Here is a 25,463-nt window from a genome sequence, read left to right as displayed (position 1 = left end):
ACATTTCCCCTGAAGAAGCTGACAACATTATCAGAGAGCAGAAATTTTCTTTTTATATCCACTAGAATAGTTTAAGTTATTACCTCTCACAGAGGGTACACAATCATAAAATCCAGTTTCAAAAGGCAACTGAACTAGAATAAAATTATTTGGTGTAAATGAACTGATGGAAGGATCTTTTTCACTTCAGGAGGAAAATGACAGAAATTGAAATAGTTCTTTCCATACAAACATTAAAAAATACCTTCCAGTTTATCTGACAAAGGACTTGTATCTAGAATACAAGAAATCTTACAACTCGACATATTTTTTTTTAAACAGGCAAAATACTTCACCAAAGACATACATGCAGATGGCAGAAAAAGCACGGGAAAGATGCTCAAAATCATTAGCTATTAGGGAAATGCAAATCAAAAAGAAGATGACATAACACTTCACACCTACTAGGATGACTAGTATTTAAAGAAAAAAAAACAAAGAAAAGAACAAGTGTTGGCAACGATGTGGAGAAATTTGAAACCTTGTACATAGCTGGCAAAACTGTAAAATGGTACAGCTGCTGTGGAAAAGTTTGGCATTTGCTCAAAAAGTTAAGCGCAGAATTAACATGTGACTCAACAATTCTAATTGTAGGCATATACCCAAAAGAAATGGAAACTGGGGCTCAAACACATATGTGTAACATCATGTTCACTGCAGCGTTATTCACAATTGCCAAAAGCTGTAGATGCCAAGTGTCCATCAACAGATGAATAAACAAAATGTGGTGTATACATATTACAATGGAATATTATATTAAGACATAAAAAGAAATGAAGTTTTGATATATCTGCAACATGGATAAACCTTGAAAACATCATACTAAATTTTAAAAAGCAGAACACAAAAGGACAGTTTATGATTTCACTTATGAAAGGTATCTAGAACAGGCAAATTCACAGACAGTAAGTAGAACACAGGTTTTATCGGGGGCTTGGGGTAGGAAGAAATGAGGAATTACTGCATAATGGGTAGAGATTTTCTGCATAAAAGGAAAAATATTCTAGGAATAGATAGTAGTGATGGTTATATAAACATTGTGAATATACTTAATGCCAATGAGTTATACACTTAAAATGATTAAAACAAATTTTATACTATGTACATTTTACCACATACATACATACAAGGCTTATCACTAAATCCAAGGTTATGTAAATTTTTCTTCTATTAAAAAAAAGAACCCTACCCTGGTGTTGTGGTTCAGTGGGTAGAACGCAGGCCTGTGAATCAAAATGTTGTCAATTCGATGCCCAGTCAAGGCACATGTCTGGGTTGTGGGCCAGGTCCCTAGATAGGGGTGTGTGAGAGGCATGGATAGATGTTTCTCTCTCATACACTGATGTTTCTCTACCTTTCTCCCTCCCTTCCCCCTGATAAATAAATAAATAAAATCCCTAAAGATAAAAAATAAAAGTTTTTCAAGAAAGTAACATAAAGCTAAGAAATTGTGCTTGATTGCTACAAGCTTCAGTAATATAACAATCTAATAGGTCTACCTTCATAAACACAATTAAAAGTACTAAGTTGTTTTCTGCTGGGCCAAAAATCTTCACCATCAAAAACATTAAATTGATCAAAATACACTGTATGGTATTCTACATTTTAAAAAGAGAATTCAGAAATTACATAAAATAATGTAATACGGTTTGCTGAAAGGTCTCGTCTCCTTTCAACATTTGACAATTTATGTAATAAGCACTGACCATCAAACAGCAATTCCTTACAGAATATAATTTCAGAGTGTTAATGGCTTCCAATTTTATATTTGAGAACAATGTGCTGTAGTGGAGTAAAAGCATGAGAGTGTGAGAAAAGAGACTAAGGTTCTGATCCTGCCTCAACAATAAATTATATGGTTTTTATATATTCTAGACACTTGATGAATATCAAGGACCAAAACGATGATCCCTAGTCTCATGGAATTTATTTACAACTTCTTTAAAGATTTAATTTATTTTGAGAGAAAGGGGAGAGGAGGGTAACAGAGAGAAAGAGAAACATCAATGTGTGAGAGACACATCAATTGGCTGCCTCTCGCACGCCCCCAGCTGGGACCTGGCCCCCAAACCCAGGCATGTGCCCTAACCAGGAATCAAACTGACTACCTTTAGGTTCATAGGCCTGTGCTCAATGTACCAAGCCATACCCCAGGGCTTTTTACCATTTTTAAAAATGTTTTTTCTTCATTTTTTTTTTGAGACAGAGAAAGAGGAAGGCCAGGGAGGATGGGGGAGGGGGGGATTTGTTGTTCCACTTATTGATGCATTCATTGGTTGCTTCCTGTATTTGCAGCAACTGGAGATTGAACCCACAACCTTGGCATGTGATACTCCAACCAACAGCCACCCGCTAGGTAAAAAGAAAATTCCTCCTATTCTACACTGTTTCCATCAACCCAGGAAAATCACTCCATAATTTCCAAAGCAACACTAATTACATAAAGCTAAAGATCACTAAGTATGCTAAAACCCAATGAATTCTCTCAATACCCTTTCTTTCGATAAGGCACTGCATTCAACCACTACTATCTGGGTTATAAGTAAGAATGCGATAATTAATTTTAATCCTAGCTTCTGCAACTGACCCTACTAATAAGCAATAGCAAATAATAGCCATACACTTAGTTGTCATACAGTCCCTTCTAGCAAAGAATCTTCCAGTCATTCCTGAAATATAATAGGTCCACTCCACTGCTGAGATAATACATTCAAATTCTGCAGCTAGTCCTGCTTTGCCCCATTAACTCCTAGAGTTTAAAGATCACATCTGAGTCTTTTATGATTACTGCTTTATTTCCAGGTGAAGATATCTCTTCTAAATATCAACATTGTCCTACTATTCCAGACAGAGATAGAGGATTGTAAATAACCTCTTACAAGAGGCATGCAATTAAACTAGACACCCACTTTCCAAAAACCACCTATTTAATCCAACTACCAATGGCTTTGTGTATTGCCCACATTTCTAACCTTTATCCCACCAGAGCCAAGCCGTTCCTTATAAAAAGCAAATGATCAGCCCTGGCTGGTGTGGCTCTGTGGATTGAGCACTGGACTGTGAACCAAAGAGTCATTGGTTCAACTCCCAGTCAGGGCACATGCCTGGATTGTGGGCCAGGTCCCCAGTGCGGGCCACAGGAGAGGCAACTACACATTAATGTTTCTCTTCCTCCCTTCCCCTCTCTAAAAATAAACAGACACTATCTTAAAATAAATAAATAAAAAGAAAATGTACAGTAAGTATGGATAGACAGAAAGTGAGCCCTGTAGGAGTTGCTCAGTTGGTTGGAGTGTTATCCCGTACACCAAAACGTTGTGGGTTTAATTCCCGATCAGGGCACATGCCTAGGTTGCAGGTTTGATCCCCAGTAGCCGCATGTACTGGAGGCAACTGGGAGAAAACTGATCAATGTTTCACTCTATCTTTCTCCCCGTCTCTCTAAAATCAATGAACATATATACCCTCAGGTGAGAATTTAAAAGATTTTTTTAAAACAAGGAAAGAAAGTGAAGAGCAAGTGAACATGCCTTAAGGGATAATATTGATCTCTTGATCAATATTAAAGCTTGATCAGGATGCCTATAATAGCAGAGAAAATAACTGTGTTTGTTTTTTATATTACAAGAAGATTGAAAATCATTCCACTTTGGAACTCTGATAGTTGGGTCATAAACATACCCGTTACAACCACCAAACTATCTGGAATTAATGCAGTAACATCAACACTTACATCACCTTTTTGTACAAAAATGTTTTATTAAGAAATTACTAATGGCCCTGGCTGGCATAACTCAGTGGATTGAGTGCTGGCTGTGAACCAAAGCATTGCAGGTTCGATTCCCAGTCAGGGCACATGCCTAGGTTGCAGGCCATGACCCCCAGCAACCGCACATTGATGTTTCTCTCTCTCTCTTTCTCCCTCCCTTCCCTCTCTGAAAATAAATAAAATCTAAAAAAAAAAAACATTACTAATGTATAAATCAAACTTAATTTTATTTTTATACAAGTTACTAGAAATACTTCAAGTTTGCTAAAAGACAGAATCAAATACTTATATTGCAAAACTCCTCACAATTTGGACATAACCAAATAAGATGGTGATACTTGTATTAGTCATATGCCTCAATACAACTGTCAAAATGTTAAAAACAAACGTAAAACTTCAGTTTTAACAATTATCTAGAATAGTAGTTTCAACATTTTTCACCTCATGGCACACACAAACTTATTACCAAAATTCTGCAGCAGACTAAAAAATAATGTTTTTTGCCAACGTGACCAAAAAAAATAGGTATAATTTTGATTCATTCACACTGCGTGGCTATTGTTGTGTTGTATTGTTGTATTGTTGTCACTTTTTAATTTGACAACCTAAGGGGAAAGAGGTCAGTGCCCCTGACTAAGTCAGATACTGCATGCTTTAAAAATTCTTGTGGTACACCAGTTGATAATCGCTGGTCCAGAATGACAAAGATAAATACAAAATTTAAAGTGTCAGCATGACAATGATAAATTAAAAATAGTTTTATTTTACCCAAAGACAAATATCAAAAATTAATATAAACCCACAAAAAACAGGGGAGAAATATCTGCAAATTATATAATAAAGAACTCTTACAACTCAACAATGAAAAAGACATAATGCAATTTTAAAATAAGCGAAGTAGGTAAAAACATATTTCTCCAAAGAAGATATACAAACAGCTAATAAGCCTAGGAAAATTTGCTCAACAACTTGTCTTCAGCGAAACACAAACCAAAACCACAACGAGATTCCACTTACACATCCACCAGGATAGCTAAGATAAAAAAGATAGTAAGTGATGAGGATAAGGAAAAATCTAAACCCTAACACATTGCTGGTGAGATTGTAAAAAAATGGTGCAGCCACTTTGGAAAACAGTTAAGCAGTTCCTCAAAATGTTAAACTTAGAATTACCTTATAACCTAGCAACTCTAACTCCTGGATATATTACCCAAGAGAAGTGAAAATGTATGTCCACATAAAAACAGGTAGAGAAATGTTCATAGTAGTATTCATAATAGCCAGAACTGGAAACCATCAAAATATTCAACAACTGATGAATAGATTTTAAGACATGTCCATATAATGGAATTGTTCAGCAATTTTAAAAAATGAAGTTCTAATACATACTATACAACATGGATGAAAACATTATGCTAAGTGAAAGCAGTCAGTCACACATTGTGTAATTCCCTACGAATGAAAGGTTCAAAGCAGGCGAATTCACAGAAAAGGAAGTAAATTACTGGCTGCTAAAGGCTGGGGAGAAGGGAGAAAGGAGAGCTAATGGGTGTGGGGTTTCATTCTGCAGTGATGAAAATGTTCTGAAATTAGTGGTGATGGTTGCAAAACTCTGTGACTATACTAAAAACACCTGAATCATACACTTTAAAAGGATGAATGTTATGCCATGTAAATTATATTTCAATAAAAGGGTTATTAAACGAAAAGGACAAAACAGTACATGCCACTGTCCTTTAGTACAAAAGATTTTATATCTCCTTTAGTCATAAGCATCTACAGTATCTCAATATAAATCAACCATATGTCACATTTCTGCAACTGGGCACATTTGGAAGACATTTTCTATTTCAAGCATGCCTAACTGGGAGTCAGCCACTTATGACAGCCAAAATCTGCATCTTCATTTCATGGTAATACAGAATTCTCTCAAAAACTCTTATCGTGAAATAAACTTATGTATAAAGTGGGTTTATAAATCATTCCTCTTCTAATCACTCTATCTTTTGACTAAGTACAAATAATTCCTAAAGATGACAAAAAAGAGCTAAAGCCAGCAAAAGGCAGTCAACCACAGAGCCCTAGTCTCATTTTAGAAAGAGCTAATACCCTGAGGTGTTTTCTAGGACAGGGATGAGGGGAGGCACTACGGGAAAGGGGAGAAGAGGGACGGTTTGTAGCGGCCTGCCCACTTCTCTGCCCCCTACAATGTGTGTATTAGTTGACTGCATACTCAGGGGTCTAAGAAAGACTACCAGCCTGACGTAAAATCCCTAAGTCATAAAGGAAAAGACCACATAAAAATTAGAGTTCTTAAGTAGCAAAATACAAAGGACAAATGGAAAAAACACTTATAACACATGAAAATTAAATGATTTCCTAAATATACAAACAGTTCTTACAAATCACAGGAGACAGAGGCTACACAAAAAACAAGCAAAATAACTGAATAGGAATTCTTTAGAAATATTGACATTCTCCCAAATGGTAAACAAACACCTAAACTGCTCAAATACAGTTAAACTTTTGAAAATCTAAATTTTAAAAAAAGGTACCACATAACACAAAAACCTAAGTTTTAATAATATCTATTTAATAATAATTAGCCAGAGTATAAGAAAATAGGCACTTTCACAATACTGTGTGCAGGAGTAATGTAAACTGGAGACACCTCTTAGAAAGACAATGTGCCCTGGCTGGTATAGCTCAGTGGATTGCGTGTGGGCCAGCAAACCAAAGGGTTGCTGGTTCAATTCCTGGTCAGGGCACATGCCTGGGTTGCAGGCCAGGTCCCCAGTTGGGGGCACATGAGGAGCAACCACACACTGATGTTTCTCTCCCTCTCTTTCTCCTTCCCTTCCCCTCTCTCTAATAAATAGATAGATAGATAGATAGATAGATAACAATATAACTGTCACTAGTAAGAACTGAGACTATATCCTCGGCAATTCCATTTACAGGAATTTATCATATGTGTATAATTACATGTGTCTGTGAACAATGTACAAGAATGCTTACTACAGCACTGCTTATTAACAGTAAAAAAACAAAGCAAGTGCCATTCCACTTTGTCTTATGAATTTGACTGCTCTAAGTGCCTAGTATAAGTAGAATCATACAATATTTGTCCTTTTGTGACTGCCTCATTTCATTTAGCTTAATGTCATCAAGATTCCTCCATGTTGTACCATACATCAGAATTTCCTAAGGCTGAATAATACACCACTGTGTGTATTCTATTTATCATACACCTAATAAGGACATTCTGTTTACCCATTTATGGGTCATGGACAGTAGGGTTGCTTCCATCTTTTGGCTATTGTGAATAATGCTGCTACGGAACATAATTGATTTTTTCTGTTAAAAAAACTACTTAGCTGCAGATACAACCTGAGAACAGCAGCTGCTTTTCCCATCAAACCAGGAACCTTCTTTCTCTATCACGGGACAATGGAGAGAACTCATTTCTTTAGACTTTTACCTACCCATACCTGACAGAAAATAACCTAATAAGGGCAGACTCTGATTGTGTTAAGAATTGTTATCCTGCATTATTAAGGCTAAATAATGAGACTCAACTTCATATATGTCTCTATCAGACTCCAGGTAGCTATTTCCTTTGAACCATCAGTTGACTTTTAAAATGGGTTTTAACTTTAACAGAATTTAAAGCCTTGCCCTGGCTGGTGTGGTTCAGTGGCCTAAGCGCCAGCCTACCAAAGGGTCACCAGTTCCATTCCCAGTCAGGGCATATGCCTGGGTTGCAGGCCAGGTCCCCAGTAGGGGCCATGTGAGAGGCAGCCACACATTGATATTTCTCTCCCTCTCTTCCTCCCTCCCTTCCCCTCTCTCTAAAAATAAATAAACAAAATATTTTTTTAAAAAGTTGGGTCCACCTATATAACAGAAGTTAATATGTGTTATGACATTTAATTCTAACTATGGATGTGCTTGAAATTCATTTCAGTGAAAGAACTCAAGTTGACTAAAAGGAACAACTTTAAATCTAAAGATTCCATGATTTCTACGATGAAACAGGGGAAAGAGGAAGAATGTAAAAACAGAAAAAAAATACCCATGATAAAAGTAGTAGTTCTAGTCATGTAAATTTACAATAAGGAAAAGGCGGCAGCGGGGGGGGGGGGGTGCGCGCGGTGGGTCACAGGACACAACCTCTTTTGCATTTTCTAGTCTTAAAGTTTTTTAGTAATTTTAACTTTTTCACCTCAACCTTTGTATGTCAAAGCTAAAATTAGTACTTAAATATGCTGTTAGCATTCTATTCTTAACCTAAGAGTTTGTCTAAACCACTGGTGCTTAAGATTTTTATGCCACAGACCACTACAACAGTCCGTATAAACCCCTTGTCAGAATAAAATGAAATGCATGGAATTACAAAGAAAACCAATTATGTTGACAAACAATTATCAAAATATTTAAAAATAGGTCCACTTATGAGCTCACAGGAAACATAGAATGCAAAAGGCAATGTTGATGTATACCACAGGACAAGAATATCATCAGCAAAACACATACTACAAGAAACTCTATAGAACAACCAAACTGGTTTCCAAAAAATTAAGTTGTAAGGAGAGAGATTAAAACCTATACATTAAAAAAGTTCAGGCTGGTGTAGCTCAGTGGATTGAGTGCAGGCCCTGTGAACCAAAGGGTCCTGGTTCAATTCCCAGTCAGGGTACATGCCTGGGTTGCAGGCCAGGTCCCCAGTAGGGGGCGTACGAGAAGCAATCACACATTGATGTTTCTCTCCCTCTGTTTCTCCATCTTTTCCGCCCTCTCTAAAAACAAATAAAGAAAATTTTTTTTTAAAGTCCCAATGTCCTTTAATAAGTAAATAAACAAATTGTGGTATCCTGGCTGCTGCTGCTTACAAGACCTGCATTTCCTTCTTCCTCTTTTTTTTTCCTTAATTTTTTTAGAGGGAGAGAAACATAGATGTGAAAGAGAAACACGGATTGGTTGACTCTCATATACTCCCTGACTGGGGACCAAACCCACAACACTTCTCTGAATTACTGGGCGATGCTCCAAATGAGCCACACCAGCCAGGGCCTGCCAACATTTCCTAAAATTTAACAAATTCTAACTTCAAATAGGTATATTTCACTGTATGCAAATTATACCTCAATAAAAATTTTAAAATATATCACAATTAATATCTATGTATCTTATTTAGAGTCTGGGTTTAAAAAGAAAAGATTCTTAAAACAATTACAAACTTGAAAAATGACTGGGTATTTGAAGTAGGGATATACCACAGTATAAATACATCTTTAAATAGTGCTTCTCATCTAGTTTATGAATAAAATAAGATGTCTGGGATTTACTTCAAAATAATACAAACTATACAAAACTCCAACATTCTGGAGGTTGTGTCAAGGAATATGGGTCTTAATTCATCAAGGAACCCCTTGGTTGGGGGCCAAGAGGAATGTAGAAGGAGGGAAAAACAAAAGTTGAGGGCTGCTACTATAGAAAACAGCATGGAAGCTCCTCAAAAAATTAGAAATAGAACTAACGTATGATCCAGCAATGCCACTTCCGAGTATCCAAACAAAACAAAATTACTACTTTGAAAAAAATACATGCATTCCATGTTCATTCATTGTAGCATTATTTACAAGAGCTAAGATATAAAAACAACCTAAGTGTTTATCTATTACTGAGGAATGGATAAAGATGTGATATATGGTGGAATACTATTCAGCCATAAAAAAAAGAAGGAAATCTTGCCATTTGTGAACACATGAATGGACCTTGAGGGCATTCATGTGTTCACTAAGTGAAATAAGTCAGACAGAGAAAAACAAATATATGATCTCACTTATATGTGAAATCTAAAAAAAAAAAAAAAAAAAGCAACTTACAACAGATCAGGGACAAGAGTGGGAGAAACAAAGGGGGTTAAAAGATACAAACCTTCAGTTACACAGTAAACAAGTCATGGGGCTGTAATGTACAACATGGTGACTATAGTTAGTAATACTGTACTGTATATCTGAAAGTTGTTGAAAGTAAATCTTAAAAGTCTTCATTACAAGAAAAAAAATTTTTGTAACTATGTACGACGACGATGGATGTTTAACAAGACTTATTGTGGCAATCACTCTGCAATGTATATAAATATCAAGTCATTACAACTGAAGCTAATATAATGTTACATGTGAATTATAACTCAAGATTAAAAAAAATAAATTTTTAAAAAAGAGAAGTAAGTTTGAGCTCAATAAGGTTTTGAAGAAGGTAGGGCCAGGACAAAATTCTGCTGAAATACCACACAAAGTGACTGAAATACAAATAAACGGAGCAATAATGATTCCTAATATTATTCCTAAGAAACGAACTCCCTTCTCACTAACCCTTCTTGTATGGGACTCAGTATATAATAAAGCTCACAATGATCCAGTAATTAAGCTCACATCACAAGAGTCAGTGGCAGAAGTACAACCAAAATTCAAATTTTAAGAGGGAGGTAGCTCTAAGTTGCCTAAAAATGGCACCAGAGGCAGGTGATCATTCATCCAAAAGCTGTCTTCTATGAAAGAAAAAAATTAAAGGCAAATCACTTCTAGTCCCACCTTTCTTTCCTTGCCTGCTCCTCCCCACAAATGTTGGTTTCCAAATAAGAGTAGTTAAAAGGAAGAAGATTAGATACAGAAGCAGCAAGAGCAATGTGTTCAGAAGTGACAGAGGTGCAGGAGGCAGAGTGGTTGGGATTTTAGCCACATTGAGAATGTAACTGATCGGGCAAATGAATAAATATACTAAGAATAATGGGAGTCAGGATTCTAAATCAGAAGGGATTTACAAACATAAAAATGGGGAAGTTATAGCCTTCATTGTATTGAAACATGTAAACCCAGAGTTTTGTAAGGTATGATATAGAAGTACGCATATTATGTATATATGTTTACATGTACACACACACACACACATCATCTTAGCTCTATAGCAATGTGTAAAACTGAGCACCCAGATTTTGGTTTGTAAAGACCACCCTACACTAAAAGGAATCAGGACCTCTTGAGAAACTGCTGATTCCAGGACTGGGGTGGGGAAAGCACATAATGAGCCTTTGTTGTGCCATAAAGAAAGAAATGCTTAAAGAATGATGAGACATCAAAAGGGCAGAGTAGCCAGTTTGAAGCTCCCTCCCACTGGTTAAATCTAGGATGATTTACATTTCAAAATAAGTAAGGTTTGGACTAAAGCCTACTGACAAAATAGAAATCATGAGATTTCTTATCCACAGTAGAATAAATGCAGAAGGAATCACGGTAAAAGACAATCATTTGTCAATAATACACAAATCAGACAAGAGTTATCAGTGGATGCTACAGCTCATGGGTATAGACTTGACGAGAGAAGAGACTACCCACATAATATTAAAATGTCTTCCCATAAAATGCTAATAAAGTCAAAGGGGAAAAAGGTAAACACACTAACTTGACTCAGTGATCAAAGTTAACATCACCTGTAGTAGGAGGTACATATACTGTTTACATCCTTATATAATACTCTGAGATGGGCAAAGAATCACTTCTGTGGTATTCCTGCCAAGAATGCATGACCTGATCTAGTCACGAGGTAATACTAGACAGACACAGGTGGAGGGTCATCCTGCAGAATCAAAAAGGACTGAGTGTTGGCCTGTGAACCAAAAGGTCACCAGTTCAATTCCCAGTCAAGGCACATGCCTGGGTTGCAGGCCAGGTCCCCAGTTAGAATGTGCAAGAGGCAACCAACTGATCTCTCTCTCACACATCGATGTTTCTCTCCCTCTCTTTCTCCCTTCCTTCTCCCTCCCTTCCCAAATAAATAAAATCTTTTTTAAAATATAAAGGATAAAAACTAAAAAAATAAAAATAAATAATAAATAAAAAAAATTTTTTTGAAAGGCCCTGGCTTACGTAGCTCAGTGGATTGAGTGTGGGCTGCAAACCAGGCTTCACAGGTTCAATTCCCAGTCAGGGCACATGCATAGGTTGCAGGCCATGGCCCCCAGCAACCACACATTGATGTATCTCTGTATCTGTATCTCTCTCTCTCTCTCTCTCTCTCTCTCTCTCTCTCTCTCTCTCTCTCTCTCTCCCCCCTCCCTCCCCTCTCTAAAAATAAATAATCTTCAAAAAATATATATCAATCCTTATTTAAAAAACAAAAAAACCCTACTCTCCTTAAGACTGTCAGGCACAGCCCTGACCAGCGTGCCTCGGCTGAGCGAAGACCTGCCAGTTCCATTCCCAGTCAGGGAACATGCCCGAGTTGCTGGCCTGGTCCCCGGCTGGGGCATGTGCGAGAGGCAGCCAACCAATGTTTCTCTCACACATTGATGTTTCTCTCCCTCCTTCTCCCTTCCCTTCTCTCTAAAATAAATAAATAATATCTTTTTTTTACAAAAAGACTCTATCAGGCACATACATGAGAATTAGGGTAAGAATGAGATATTGTTCCAGACTGGTGAAAAAAGACAACCAAAGGCAACACATGGTACTTACTGGCTGGGATCCTAGACCAAAAAGGAAAAAGAGATTGTTGGAATGGCTGGCATCATCTGAATGGGGTCTATGGATTGGGGCGTAGTCTTGTGCCAATGCTGATTTTCTGTCTGGGAAGACTGTCATGCAATGCAGGAAATGGCCCTTGTGTGGGGGAGGTAAACATTAGAAATTTTAAGGAATTTAGGATGTCATGCCAGAAAATGGTAACATAGTAATGGAACAAATGTGACAAAATGTTAACAATGGGGAATTTGGGAGAAGGAGATGTGGGGATTCTCTGCACTATTTCTGAACTATTTGAAAATTAATGTTAAATGGGGAAAAAAGGCGCAGGAAGGAGAGAAGTGAATCTAGGTGTGAGGAGGTCGCCTTTCTGGTGTAGCAAATGCCATCTTTCCAAAGAGACCTTCCTCATCACCCCTACTCCCATTACTCTCTATCCCCTCCTTTGCTTTATTATTTTCTTTCTCATAATGCAGGATCAGCCATGATTAATGGTTGATGCGGTTGAGGGAATGTGAGATTCATTAACTACTTTTCTACGTTTGTGAACTCTCCAAGGCATAACTTTTTAAAATATATCTATAACACATATCAGTCATATAGTAATATATATACATGTACATCCTCATTAATGCACTAAATAAAAGTATCTAGCAGGAATACTTTCCTATTCAAGTTTAAGTACTTCTTACTAAATCCTGGTCTAAACGCTAATAGTTTTCATGGAAGATTCTAACATCCTTTGATGTCATAAAGTGATAAACTTTTTATCTTTATTTTAATCCAAGGAGACTTTTAAATAATCCTGAATGCTAAAGAGCCTTTACTGAAGACAACGTAATTTTTAAAAATAGATAGTTGAGATAAAAAAAAATCTACCATCTACCAATTTATTTGATCTAGCAGCAGGTCTAATAGTTACTGTAACTTCCAAGTTGTGATGAGCACAAACGAGATCTATAACCGCAACATGAAATATGGAAATACAACTGGATTAGTGTTGATGGAGAACTCACAGGTACATGATACCGCCTCTTTTTTGAGAGAGAGATACCAAAGGAAACATCAATGTAAGAGAGAAACATCAACTGGCTGCTTTCCATACATGCCTGACTAGGGACCAAACCTACAACCCAGGCATGTGCCACAACCAGGAATTGAACTGGCGACTTTTGGTTTGAGGGATGAAGCCCAACCAAATGAACCACACCTGCAAACAGGGGCAATACTACTACTATCTTATAATTGAAGGAAATACTAAATTCTGATAACAGGTAAGTGAAAATAATGATATAATACTTTCCTATTCAAGTTTAAGTACTTCTTACTAAATCCTGGTCTAAACGCTAATAGTTTTCATGGAAGATTCTAACATCCTTTGATGTCATAAAGTGATAAACTTTTTATCTTTATTTTAATCCAAGGAGACTTTTAAATAATCCTGAATGCTAAAGAGCCTTTACTGAAGACAACGTAATTTTTAAAAATAGATAGTTGAGATAAAAAAAATCTACCATCTACCAATTTATTTGATTTATAAAAGACACAAATCACTGTAAGCCAAATGTAGTTTTGTAAAATACAATTTTTTAAATATATTTATTTTTAGAGAAAGGGTAGGAGAAAGAGAGGGAAAAAAACATCAATGCCTTGTTGCCTCTTGTGTGCCCCCCAACTGGGGACCTGGCCCACAACCTGGGCATGTGCCCTAACTGTGAACTGAGCCAGCACCCCTTTGGTTTGCAGGCTGGCACTCAATCCACTGAGCCACACCAGCCAGGGCCCAACATATTTTTAAGAATAATACAAATGTCCTAGTCTTTAAAGCAAAGGAATAAAATGACTGGGTGAAGGTTTTTAAAAAAAAATAACGGAGTCAATTTTAAGAATCAAAGAAACTACCCTGGCTGGTATGACTCAGTTGATTGGAGCATCATCCCTTACACAAAAAGGGTGCAGGTTTGATTCCCAGTCAGGGCACATACCTAGGTTGGGGATTCAATAATTAGTAAGGGCGCCTGCAAGAGGCAACCAACTGATGTTTCTGTCTCCTTCTCCTTCTCCTCTCTCTAAAAATAAGTAAATAATTTTTTAAAGAAGTAAAAGCAGAGAAATATAGTCTCCAATTAAATATGCGAGTTTTCATAAAACATTTCCAATATATTTTTTGCCCTGGCTGGTGTGGCTCAGTGAATTAAGCACTAGCCTGAGAACCAAAGGGCTGCCAGTTCAATTCCCAGTCAGGGCCTATGCCTGGGTTGTGTGCCAAGTCTCCAATTGGGGGCGCACAAGAAGCGACCACACACTGATATTTCCCTCTCTTTCTCTAAAAAATAAATAAATAAAATCTTTTTTCTATTCCAATTTTTTTTAATTTAGGCAAAATTTCAAACTATGGGGAAAGTGAGACTTGGAATACTTGAAAAAACTTCCACATTACCACTATCTTTACAATTTCCAAATAAATATTCTCAAAGCATTAGTGCTCACAAGGTTAAAAATGTCTCATAAATCAAGCCTGAACTCGCTTCCTAAGCATACCAAACAATACAGTGCTCAACCAACCACGAGTCTTCAATAAAGGTAGGTAGTTGGGGAAAGGTGGCCTCTACACGAGTCAGACACCATCGTTCTTCCTGGCACTGTGCCCTATGTTTTCCTCCAATCTACCTGCTGGAGGCATTCTACTCAGGAAATAAAGTAACATTTCAAGCATTCTGAATTTTTTAATACTATTTTTCAAGATAACTCTGATATTCTTACTTTATTTAAAATGCACAAAAAGCCTGCCATGAAAACTTTGAAAATTATTAACATTCAAAACCAGAGGTTTCAAAACACAGAAACTGGCTGGGGTCAAAAGAAGCAATATAGCAATGATGTAAGCTACTGTGAGTCAATTTTGTTGAAGTCTAAAAATATCTCTGGTTATAAGTATGTAAGGACAAGGAAACTCTTCCATAGTATTTTATTTTATATTGTGTCCCAGAAGCAAAGATATCCAAATACATGTTAACACCTAACATATATTCCAGTTATTTCAAATCAGGAAAACCACTGTGATAAGATATTGAAAATTAGGGGGGAAAAAAACCCCACATTTTTAAAATGGATCTCATTCATTAACAAAATTTTTACACAAGCTGCTTGCTACCCTGCTCAACCTCTACATAATCTTTAACCTATTCTCTAAACTGGGGAATGGATGGGAAAAACCTAAATATGTGATTCACTTAAAGTCTAAAAATAAGATATAGACAATTTTATATTCTTTAAAGGGTTCTATTCATGTGTTCGTTCTAATTCAGGGAGTCGCCTTTGCACACACCTCTCTCCCTCTTACAACTACAAGACAGCAAGCAATTGTTGTGTAACTCCTCCCTTCCCCCTTCAACCCAGCTAACATACAAAGGAAAGGACTTTCTCTATTGTGCAAATCCAGTCCCTGAAATGGATCTTTGTTAACTAAAATCTGATTCAGAAACAGTCATTTATTTTTTTTCAACGACCATACATGAAAGCTGTAAAGATAATAAACACAGTAAGATATATTCTTCTTGGAAAAAGGTAAAAGCAAATTCTGAAAATGCTCTGATTACATTTTAAAGGTTTGGTCTTTCTCTGGCACCCAGGGAAAAAGCCCAATCAGCATCCTTCCCTTCATCTATTTTCTACCAAAAACAAGGATCAAGATATAAATAGTTTTTAAAAATGGCTCTGACCCCCCCACCCCACCCACGGAACCCCAAAATGCTGCCCCTGCTCCCAAAGCTGTCTGGTTTAACCTTTTTTAAAAAAAAAAATCCAAACACTTAATACAATAACCTAATCATTATTATGAGAATATACATTTTGAAATTTTTTTAAATAATGTATTCCCAGTGTACACCTCTTAAACCTGTAAAGCAGTTATTAGTTAATGCTGTAATCAACTAGGGAAAAGGATAAAAGGAGGCAATTTAACCTCAGCTTTAATTTAGGTATTGCATATGTTTATATTTATCATTCGGATTTCTAGAACACACCAGAAATGAATATCCTTAAATTTTCTTGCAGAGCTGTAATTCTGGTACAACTACATTTTTTATCCCTTTCATTTAAATTACTCAGATTTAGTTTCCCTCCCGGTAGCAATCCACGTTTTACAAGACATTTTCTACAACAGAGATAAAAAGCCTGTGAATTCCTCCAAACAAGGTCCATTTAGCTCCACAGCTGGATCAGCAAAAACATCTCTTGCATATGTTTAAGGATAAACAAGAAACCAGAAGTAGAGATTACCTGTTGGGGGTGGAGGTGGGAAGGGGAGGATGGGAACTGGAAATGCCGGTGTCTGGGGTTACACTCTTTAAACCCATAAGAATGTTCTATCTACTCAAAGAACTAAGCAAATTCGTTTAAGATTTCTTCAAGTCTCTCTTAAAATAAGGGAGTTTCAGGGACACAAGGTCTTAGTTTTAAAATTAGTTGCTTTTATAAGTAGCATCTGCTTTAGCTCTGCAAAAGGTAAAATACTCCTTTAAAGGCAGTCGTGAGCAATGTGCCAGCTAAGCCCTCCTAAACACAGGAACGTTCCACCAGACCGCGGCTTTTCAAGGCAGCTCGCATCCTCTGCCCCCTCCTCCCTCTGTGCATTCTGAGATCTGCTCTGCTGATTCCCACATAAAGTGGGTCCTGGCCGCCATTTTAGAAAGTCATTCACACAAGCCGGACCGCAGCACCATCCAGTAACAACCCTCCAAAACTCCCTTGGATGACTTCCTCTTTCCTCTCCCTACGATCTCATCTGGCAGCGGGGTCAAACTCCCCGCGATAGACAGGCACCGTCTACAGAATCTGCATAATGCGAAATGACACGTCTGGCCACACAACACTGAGGAGCAAAGGGAAGGCTGCAATGCACGTGTTTGTACGTCGATGCACACAAATTTCCCAGGCAGAGACAACGTCTACCAAGAGATAAAGCAGCCACATCTAAGTAGCTTATTTTTCTGCCAAAACAATGAAGGGGACGGCAAGAGGAGCAGCAGCTCCAGGTAAAGTTCCCATCTGCTTCTCAACGGAGCCGGAGGTCTACCCTCTCTCACTCCGGACAGAGGCGAGCTCTCGCTCGCGGCCTTCCCCTAGCCTGGTTTCCCAGAACAGCGTAGTAAACACCCGGAGAGTCCCTGGAAGCGCGCCTCCCCCAGTCCTGCCGAGGACAGCAGGTTATGAATGGCCTCACTATTCCCGGCTCCTTTTCACACGCGGACACGCGCAGACGCGCGCTCCAGAGGTGAAGATGATTTAATACCCCAGTAACAGCAACCACCAACAGAATCAATGATCCTCCATCTAAAAAGAAAGCGGAGCTCCGCTGCCGCTGCTTCCATTTCCTCCAGGAGGCTGCTCAGAGCAAGCGACGCAATGTATTTTTCCCATGGTGACTCACTAATAAGGGCTGTTCATGATTTCCTTCCCTGACTAGATAGTAAGAGACGTAAGGAGTAAAACAAACTCAAACCTTTCAGGGTCTTGAGTGTTGGAATAACCAGTAATTCTGGAGGACAATCACAGATATGCTGAAGTCCTCGATTTGTACCAGGTGTAAGTAAATCGTCATTTTCATTACTTTATACTGACGACTGTTATGGCACACACCATTTCACAAAGAGAACAAGCGCTAAATACTACTGAACAAGAAGCGTAGAGAACACCCCTTATCCCAACGTTTCTTAGACAGAAAAAGAAAGAGGAAAGGAGAGAGAAAGAAATAGATCTAGGAAATTCTTTCTTTTTTAGACCACGTCTGCTGACTTTTAAAGGCCTGCATTTTTCCTAACCATTGATTAGAGAACTCCGGGTGGGAGGGAAACACCGTCCCTTCAAAAGCGGCCCTTCGGGGGCAGCGCCAGCGCGGCCCCGGGCCCCGGGATCCCGGGCTCGGGAGCGCTGCGAGGCGGGGACCCGGCCACCGGAGGCGGACCTGCCTGCCGCTGCACGCGCTGGTCCCCAGCAGCCTCCTCATCCAGCGACCCCAGGGGCTGGAGGAAGGGAAGCGAAAGAACCGAAACGGGCGCACCAACTAATTCTCAGTCACCATCCCCTACCCAACCCCGCAGAAACAAAAATACTGTGCGTTATACGCCCTCCGTGAGAGGTCCCTCGAGTCTGAGTGTCTTCCCAATTCCGAGACGTTCCGACGCCACCTACCACGACTTTTATTTTTGTGTAACCTGTCCTTTCGCACAAAAGCCTCCGCGGGTCAGACATTTCCGCGCGTCCGCAGGGCGAGGAGCGGGAGTTGCTGCGGAACTCCGGAGTTGGCCGTGCGGGGCCGGCGGGGCGGGGAAGGGCTCGGGTCGCGGCCCGGCCGGCCGCTCGGAGCCGGGGCAGCGGCTCGCAGGGACGCCGCCCCGCCGCTGCCTCGCCAGCGCGAGGGCACCTTCCCGGCGCGGGGTTCGCGGAGGCCGAGCAACAGCCTCCTCCTTATTGGGAAGTGAGAGGGCAGCAGCCGCGCCCGCTCCGCCGAGGCCCGACGCAACGACGCTGGCCGAGGGACGGCCGGGCATCCGCGCGCCCCCCGCACCCGTCGGTGGGTCCGGCCCGGGTCCTGTCGCCAGTTCGGTGCACGAGGAGGGTCCGGCAACGGGCCGGAGCGGGCAGCGGGGACCGAGGAGAGCGCGGCCCCGGGCCTCGTGTCACTCACCGTTTGAAATGCTCGATGATCTTCTCTTCCCGCACATTCTCCGGTAAGTTGCCCACCCAGAGGTGCCTGGTTTCCCGGACCATGCTGGGCGGTGTGCCGGCGACCGCTGGTGCGGGTTCTCCCTCGCCGGCTTCGTGCGAGCCCGTCAGCGCTGGGAGGCGGGCGCCGAGGCGGCGGCGGCGGCGGCTGCGGCGGTGGCGTCGGCAGCGGCGGCGGCTCCTCCGGCTCCCCCCCGTGCAGAGACCATCCCTCTCCCCCAGGTTCTGACTCTCCGGGCTCGCAGCTCCGCTCTGCCGCCACCACACACCCGAAGCCGACCCTCGCGCTCCGGCGGCGCATGCGCCCGGGAGGCGGCGGGAGGGGGAGCGGGAAGGAGGGGCGAGGGGGATCCGGGCGGCAGCGACTACGACCGAGCTGGCGCTGTGGCAGCCGGACGCTTCCCACCGGCGCGCGCGCAGCCCGCCTCTTTACCGCGGGCGCGCGCGCGCCCGCCCTCCCGCGGAGGCCGAGACGCCGAGTACCTCTCAGACGGCGCGCAGGCGCGCGGGGGAGGGAAGAGCGCTCGCGCGCTCGGTCCCGACGCGCTAGCGCGCAGGCGCGTGGGGAGACGGCGGCCGGGCGGGCGCTGAGTCAGTCTCGCCACCGGCGGGGCGCCTGCAGGGTGGCTTTCAGCTCCTTGAGCCGGGGTCCCCGGCGCCGGGCTGGGGGAAGAAAAGAGAGAAAGGGAGTTGGTTTTGACACGAGTGAATATCAAAGCGGCCGCAAAGGCCTCTCTTAGGCCAAGACACTTTCCCCTCGCGCACCCTTTGGCCAGCTCGCGGCGGTTCCCGGGCACTTGGATCCCCGCCGGCTTGGGAAAGTGTCAGAACAAGGCCGCCCTTTTCACCGCCCCGTTGAGCAACGGCGGCTTCAGAACCCATCCCTCCCAAGAATCATTAGCTTGTAACGTTAAGCAACTTTATTTCATATAGGATCTTGCGAAACTTTTTGCAAGATCTTGTTGATCATTACGGTATACTGGGAATAAAACTGAAATGAAATGGTCACATGTTTAGTATTGTTTGCCTCAGAGGACTTACTATAATTTAATATTTAAACAGAGTAAGGGTTTAGACCTCTGGATTTTCAGGCCTAAGCGTTTTTAAAGCCTACACTTGAACTTTTATATAAAGGCTAGTTTACAGAACCCTGGGGAAAACCAACAAAATTAAGACAACTGTATTGTGTCCAGAAAAGAGGAATTGTTTAGAACACTAAGCAACTCAATTTTCTTTTCCGTTTATCTATATAAGTAAAATAGCAGAGGTGTGACATCAATTTTTCCAGCATTTGGTTTAATAGTCTATACTGCACTTAATGATCTCAGCAGGTCTGATCAATTCATGTCATCTCCCTTTCATCCTCAGAACTTTCAGAAGGCTAAGCAAACCTACAATTTACACAGTTGTAATCATTGCAGTACAAGATGTGGTTATAACCTTACCCATTAAAATGCTTTGGAACTTTGACAAGTTATTTCTAAAAATTCTATATTCTGAGCCAGGTAACTTAACTAGATTGTTTCCAATGCTATAATCCTGGCTTATGTTTACATTACGTATTTTGACACACTTTGTTTTTCAGCGGCTTTGGGAACTTTAGTCAGAACAGAAAGCGGTCTAGAAAAGTTAGAAACAGAAAAGGCACCGCTACAATAGGGGCACTCATTCATTCCTAATTTAGTTAAGGTATTTAATTGAGCTTGACTTCATGCAAATCAATCATTACATGAAATGGAAGTTTTTTTTTTAATTTTTTTTAAGATTTCATGTATTTATATTTAGAGAGAGGGGAAGAGAGAAAGGGAGAGAAACACTGATGTGTGAGATACATCAATCCATTGCTTCTCACAGGCCCCCCCAGTCTGGGGACCTGGCCCGCAACCCAGGCATATATGCCCTGACTGGGAGTTGAAGAGCAACCTTTCGGTTCACAGGTCAGCATTCAATCCACTGAGCAATACCAGCCAGGGAAAAATTTTTGTTCTTGCAAATATTATGGAATTGATTTCTCAGTTAAAGTAAAAACAAGTAAATCTACATTCCAATGTAGGATTAGACATTTACAGTTGGCCATTTCTCTGTCTCAACAGAGTATCAGGCCAGCATACAATTACCTAAAGTCATGAACTATAAATCGTATTTTTCAGACTACAAGACGCACGCCCCCCTCGCCCCAGCCAAATTTGAGAGGAATAATGGTTGTTAATGCTGCTGTTAAGTTCTGTTCACATTTACATTGGTGAAATATTATATTATTTATTTTTAAATAGTTTTATTCATTTATTTTTAGAGAGGGAAGGGAGGGAGAAAGAGAGAGAGAGAAACATCAATGTGTGGTTGCTGGGGGCCGTGGCTTGCAACCCAGGCATGTGCCCTGACTGGGAATCGAACCTGCGATGCTTTGGTTTGCAGCCTGCACTCAATCCACTGAGCTACTCCAGCCATGGCTTTATTATTTGTGTTATTAAATATTTTACCACATTTTTTGCTTCAAAAATTTTTTCCTATTTTCCTCCTCTAAAACCTAGGTGCGTCTTATGGTCCAAAAAAATACAGTAGTTCTGTATATATATGGTTTCAATTAGCGTTAAACTGAAGTGCATTTTTCCATGAAGCATGAATTTCAATATTAGGAACCACAATATGAAACATATTTTAAAATGTGATATAAATTAGGCCCTAGCCAGGTAGCTCAGTTGGTTAGCGAATCATCTCCATACACCAAATTGTGGGTTGATCCCCCATCAGGGGCCAGAACAAGAATCAACCAATGATGCACGGATAGGTGGAACAAATTGATGTTTCTCTCTCTCTCTCTCTCTCTCTCTCCCCACCACTTCCTTTCTCTTTCTAAAACAAATAAAAATTTTCAAAATGAAAAAAAATATGATATTAATTACTCATTTAAAACCATGATAGATAGCCTATGAATGAGCTGAAACCACTTGGGAAAGACCAAAATGTCACCATGAAGAACAGAAAAGGCTCAGCTCAATTGCATTAAAAGGGGCAAAGAAGAGGATTGAGAAAGCATATCTTACAATTAGAGAAATAAAGGGTGTATCTCACCTTAAATGCAGCCTTTGGTTATTAAAATCATGCTGAAGAAAAATTCAAGGGCTAGAAAAAAAGGAAGAGTCTTTTAGAAACAAAATCATTAGGAGAGACTAGTTAGAGTAATTGACAAATATGGTATTTTGTATCTGTGACTACCACAAAACAATAAAAGGATAAGCTAGAATAAAAAAGGAATCAATTAAGATGTATTTATAATACTTTCTCAGTGACACAAGAATAAGGGGACATTAAGTGAAACTTAACAGCAACAAGTTTAGGCCTGACTATTGTGGCTCAATTGGTTGGGCATCATTCTACAAAGGGGAAGGTCACAGGTCTGATGCCTGATCAGGAAACATGCCTGGGTTGCAGGTTCCAGGTCAGGGAATGTGAAAGAGACAACTAATTGATGTTTCTCTCCCTCTCTTTCTCCCTCACTTCCCCTCTCCCAATAAATAAAACCTTTAAAAATAAAATAATAAAATAAAAGCAACAAGTTTACCAAGTACAAATGTTTTAATTGGTATAGGCTTTGTTTTATTTTATTTATTTATTTATTTATTTATTTATTTATTTATTTATTTTTAGAGAGAGGGGAAGGGAGGGAGAGAGGGAGGGAAACATCAGTCTGTTACCCCTCTGAACCCGCAACCCAGGCATGTGCCCCAACTGGAATCAAACCTGTGACCTTGACCTTTTGCTTTGTGAGATGAGACCTCACCAACTGAGCCATATTAGACAGGGTTAAAATTTCTTTTAAAATGTAGTTGTCTTAGATTAGCCTAAAGGTCTTATTATCTTTAAAAAATAGAGAGAGTCTCAAAAATTCCACTTCCAATTTTGTCACTTGTTTCCCCATGAAAAAAGCAGAGTATGTGGGTACTTCATTTTTATAACCTAATTTGAAATGGGCAGAGTTGTTTACAAATACTTTGAAATTCCAACTTTTTGGGAAGTAGAGGAAGAGAAATTGTGGTGGAAGCTTACTAATATACATATTGTTAAGCAAAGCTAAGTTAAAGTTTTTCCAGAGAATTTTAGAAATCACAGAATGTGAAAAAGATGAGTCTCGGTGAAAAAGATCAAAATGTCAAATTAAGATAATATTTCTCATCTTACCAGAGATTTATCAAAAAACTTAGAAATAGTCTCTGGGTAACAAATATAAAGGCTAGCAAAATCCCATTCAACATCATATTATAATAGCACCTCATACTCAGATACTTTTAAAGTGTTAGTTTCATAAAAATACCTGTTTTCAGAAATAACAACCAAAGTATTCATTTTTGTTTCTTTGGGGATTTTTTGGTTTTGTTTGTTTGTTTGTTTGTTTGTTTCGTTTCATTTTATTTTTATCCTTACCCAAGGATTTAAAAAAAATTTTTTTTTAGAGAGAGAAAGAGAGAAACAGCCATGTGAAAAAGAAGCATCAATTTGTTGCCTCAAGCACACTTTCCAACAGGGAATCAAACCCACAGCCCAGGCATGTGCCCTGATGAGGAATCAAATCTGCTGCCCTCCGATTTACAGATGCTGCTGCAACCACCTCAGCCACACCAGCGAGGGCTAGTTTCTTTGTTTTTTTTAAATTTGATACACACTTCTCAAAAAAAGGGATACTCAGTTTATAAAATGCCAACAGCCTAAATAAACATGCAGATTAATGAGTAAAACAAATTTTAATTATTTTCTGTTCACATTTTAATGTGCTCCTATGATACCAAAAAAATTACTCTAATATTTTTTTTATTTTTAAAGATTTTATTTATTTTTAGAGAGAGGGGAAAGGAGGGAGAAAGAAAGGGAGAGAAACATCAACCTGTGGTTACCTCTCGAGCACCCCCCACCAGGGACCCTGCCTGCAACCCAGGCATGTGCCCTGACTGGGAATCGAACTAGCAATGGTTTGCAGGCCAGCGCTCAATCTACTGAGCCACACCAGCCAGGTCTATTACTCTAATATTTTTATGGAAGGAAAAATAGTTCACATATAGATGCTGGGTCCAAATGAGTAATTCAAGTAAGAATTCTATCCATCTCTATAAAAGATAATATTTGCAGGTTAAAAGAAAAGTCTATGCTTTTACTGATTCTTTCAGCATAATAAACACTACTTGACCTGGAACTTTGGAAAATACTGAAAAACGCTAACTGTATGAATGAAAAACATTTAGTGTAAGGAAGTAGCCCTGGGTTAAAAGTAAGAAATTCCAGCTCCCCACAGCATGCCTCGGCTGGACATCATTCTGAGAACCTGAAGTTCTTCACGATTGATTTCTGGCCAGGGGCACACACCTGGGCTGGGGCGCATATGGAAGGAAGGCAGCAGATGACGTTTCTCTCTCACATGGGTGTTTCTTACCCTCTCTGTCTCCCTCCCTTCCCTTCTCCCTAAAATCAAAAATAAAGTATTTTTTAAAAGAGTCAAAAATTCAAGTTCCAATTTTGTCACTGGCTACATGGCCAGGGAAATAAATGAAATTCCCAAAAGTCTCAATATCATTATATGCAAAATGAGGATTAAAAAAATCTGTTTTCTCTACCTAGTATGGTTGCTAGAAGTATTAAATGAGATAATATAGGTAAAAAGTATTTGGAAGTTAACAACATAAAAATATCATGAATACTATACCAAACATAAGCATCGGTTGAGATTAAAGACATACCATTATCAATTTATAACATTGTCATTATTATAATTAGGCCCTATGGTCAAATCAGTATGCAATGATTACATGTCAAGTACACAGTTCCTTGCATTTTTGCTTACTTCTATTGCAAGCTCTCAATGACAGAAGTTATTAGTGTGTCTTAATAACAGCAAGGTTATAAAGTACATGCCCTTTGTACAGCCTCAAATCAAGTGTTTGATTTTCTGAGTTCATTTTTATTGGCCGTGTATCAGGAAACACTGAGAAAGCTTTTCTCCACTTCTGTCCTTGTTATAAAAACATTTACAAGGGCAGAACTTCTTCATAAGCATTTATCTTTGTATGTTTTCAATAAAAGGCAACTCGCTTTGTTAGTCTCTGCTTTTTAAATTTATTTTAACAATTAATAGAGGCTCAGTGAAAAAGATCAAAAAGTAGGGTGTGATCTCATTTTCCATCTATAGTAAATGGATGTTGAGGTGAATTTCCTCATTTGAGTATTAAAGATAATTCAGAAAGGTGACATTAGAACAGAGCCATTTGCAAAGGAGAATTAAAATAGACGTGTATCTAATCAGGTCTTATTTTGAGACTCTCAGGAACTCCTGTATTTAGCACACTAGATGTGATCAAAGAGTTCAGTCCTGCATAATGGAAGTCCAGTTGGGGAAAGCATTGGAGCCTCAAACACAG

The 25,463-nt window shown here is 39.6% G+C and overlaps 1 protein-coding gene across 2 annotated transcripts in view; it reads right to left on the bottom strand.

Moving 5' to 3' along the window:
- The window catches only part of SPEN (spen family transcriptional repressor), a 72,380-nt gene extending 52,923 nt beyond the window's left edge, over positions 1 to 19,457 (bottom strand). For both annotated transcript variants that reach the window (XM_045860031.1, XM_045860033.1), the window contains exon 1: positions 19,022 to 19,457. In XM_045860031.1, the coding sequence (XP_045715987.1) occupies positions 19,022 to 19,104 (83 nt within the window). In that variant the 5' untranslated portion in view covers positions 19,105 to 19,457. The remainder of the gene's footprint in view (positions 1 to 19,021) is intronic.
- Between the last annotated feature and the right edge of the window lie 6,006 nt (positions 19,458 to 25,463).

Source organism: Phyllostomus hastatus, unplaced genomic scaffold (genome assembly GCF_019186645.2).
Source record: "Phyllostomus hastatus isolate PE091 unplaced genomic scaffold, TTU_PhHast_1.1 phas_scaffold_182, whole genome shotgun sequence".
Lineage (NCBI taxonomy): Eukaryota > Metazoa > Chordata > Mammalia > Chiroptera > Phyllostomidae > Phyllostomus > Phyllostomus hastatus.
This window is presented reverse-complemented; position numbering and strand designations above follow the sequence as displayed.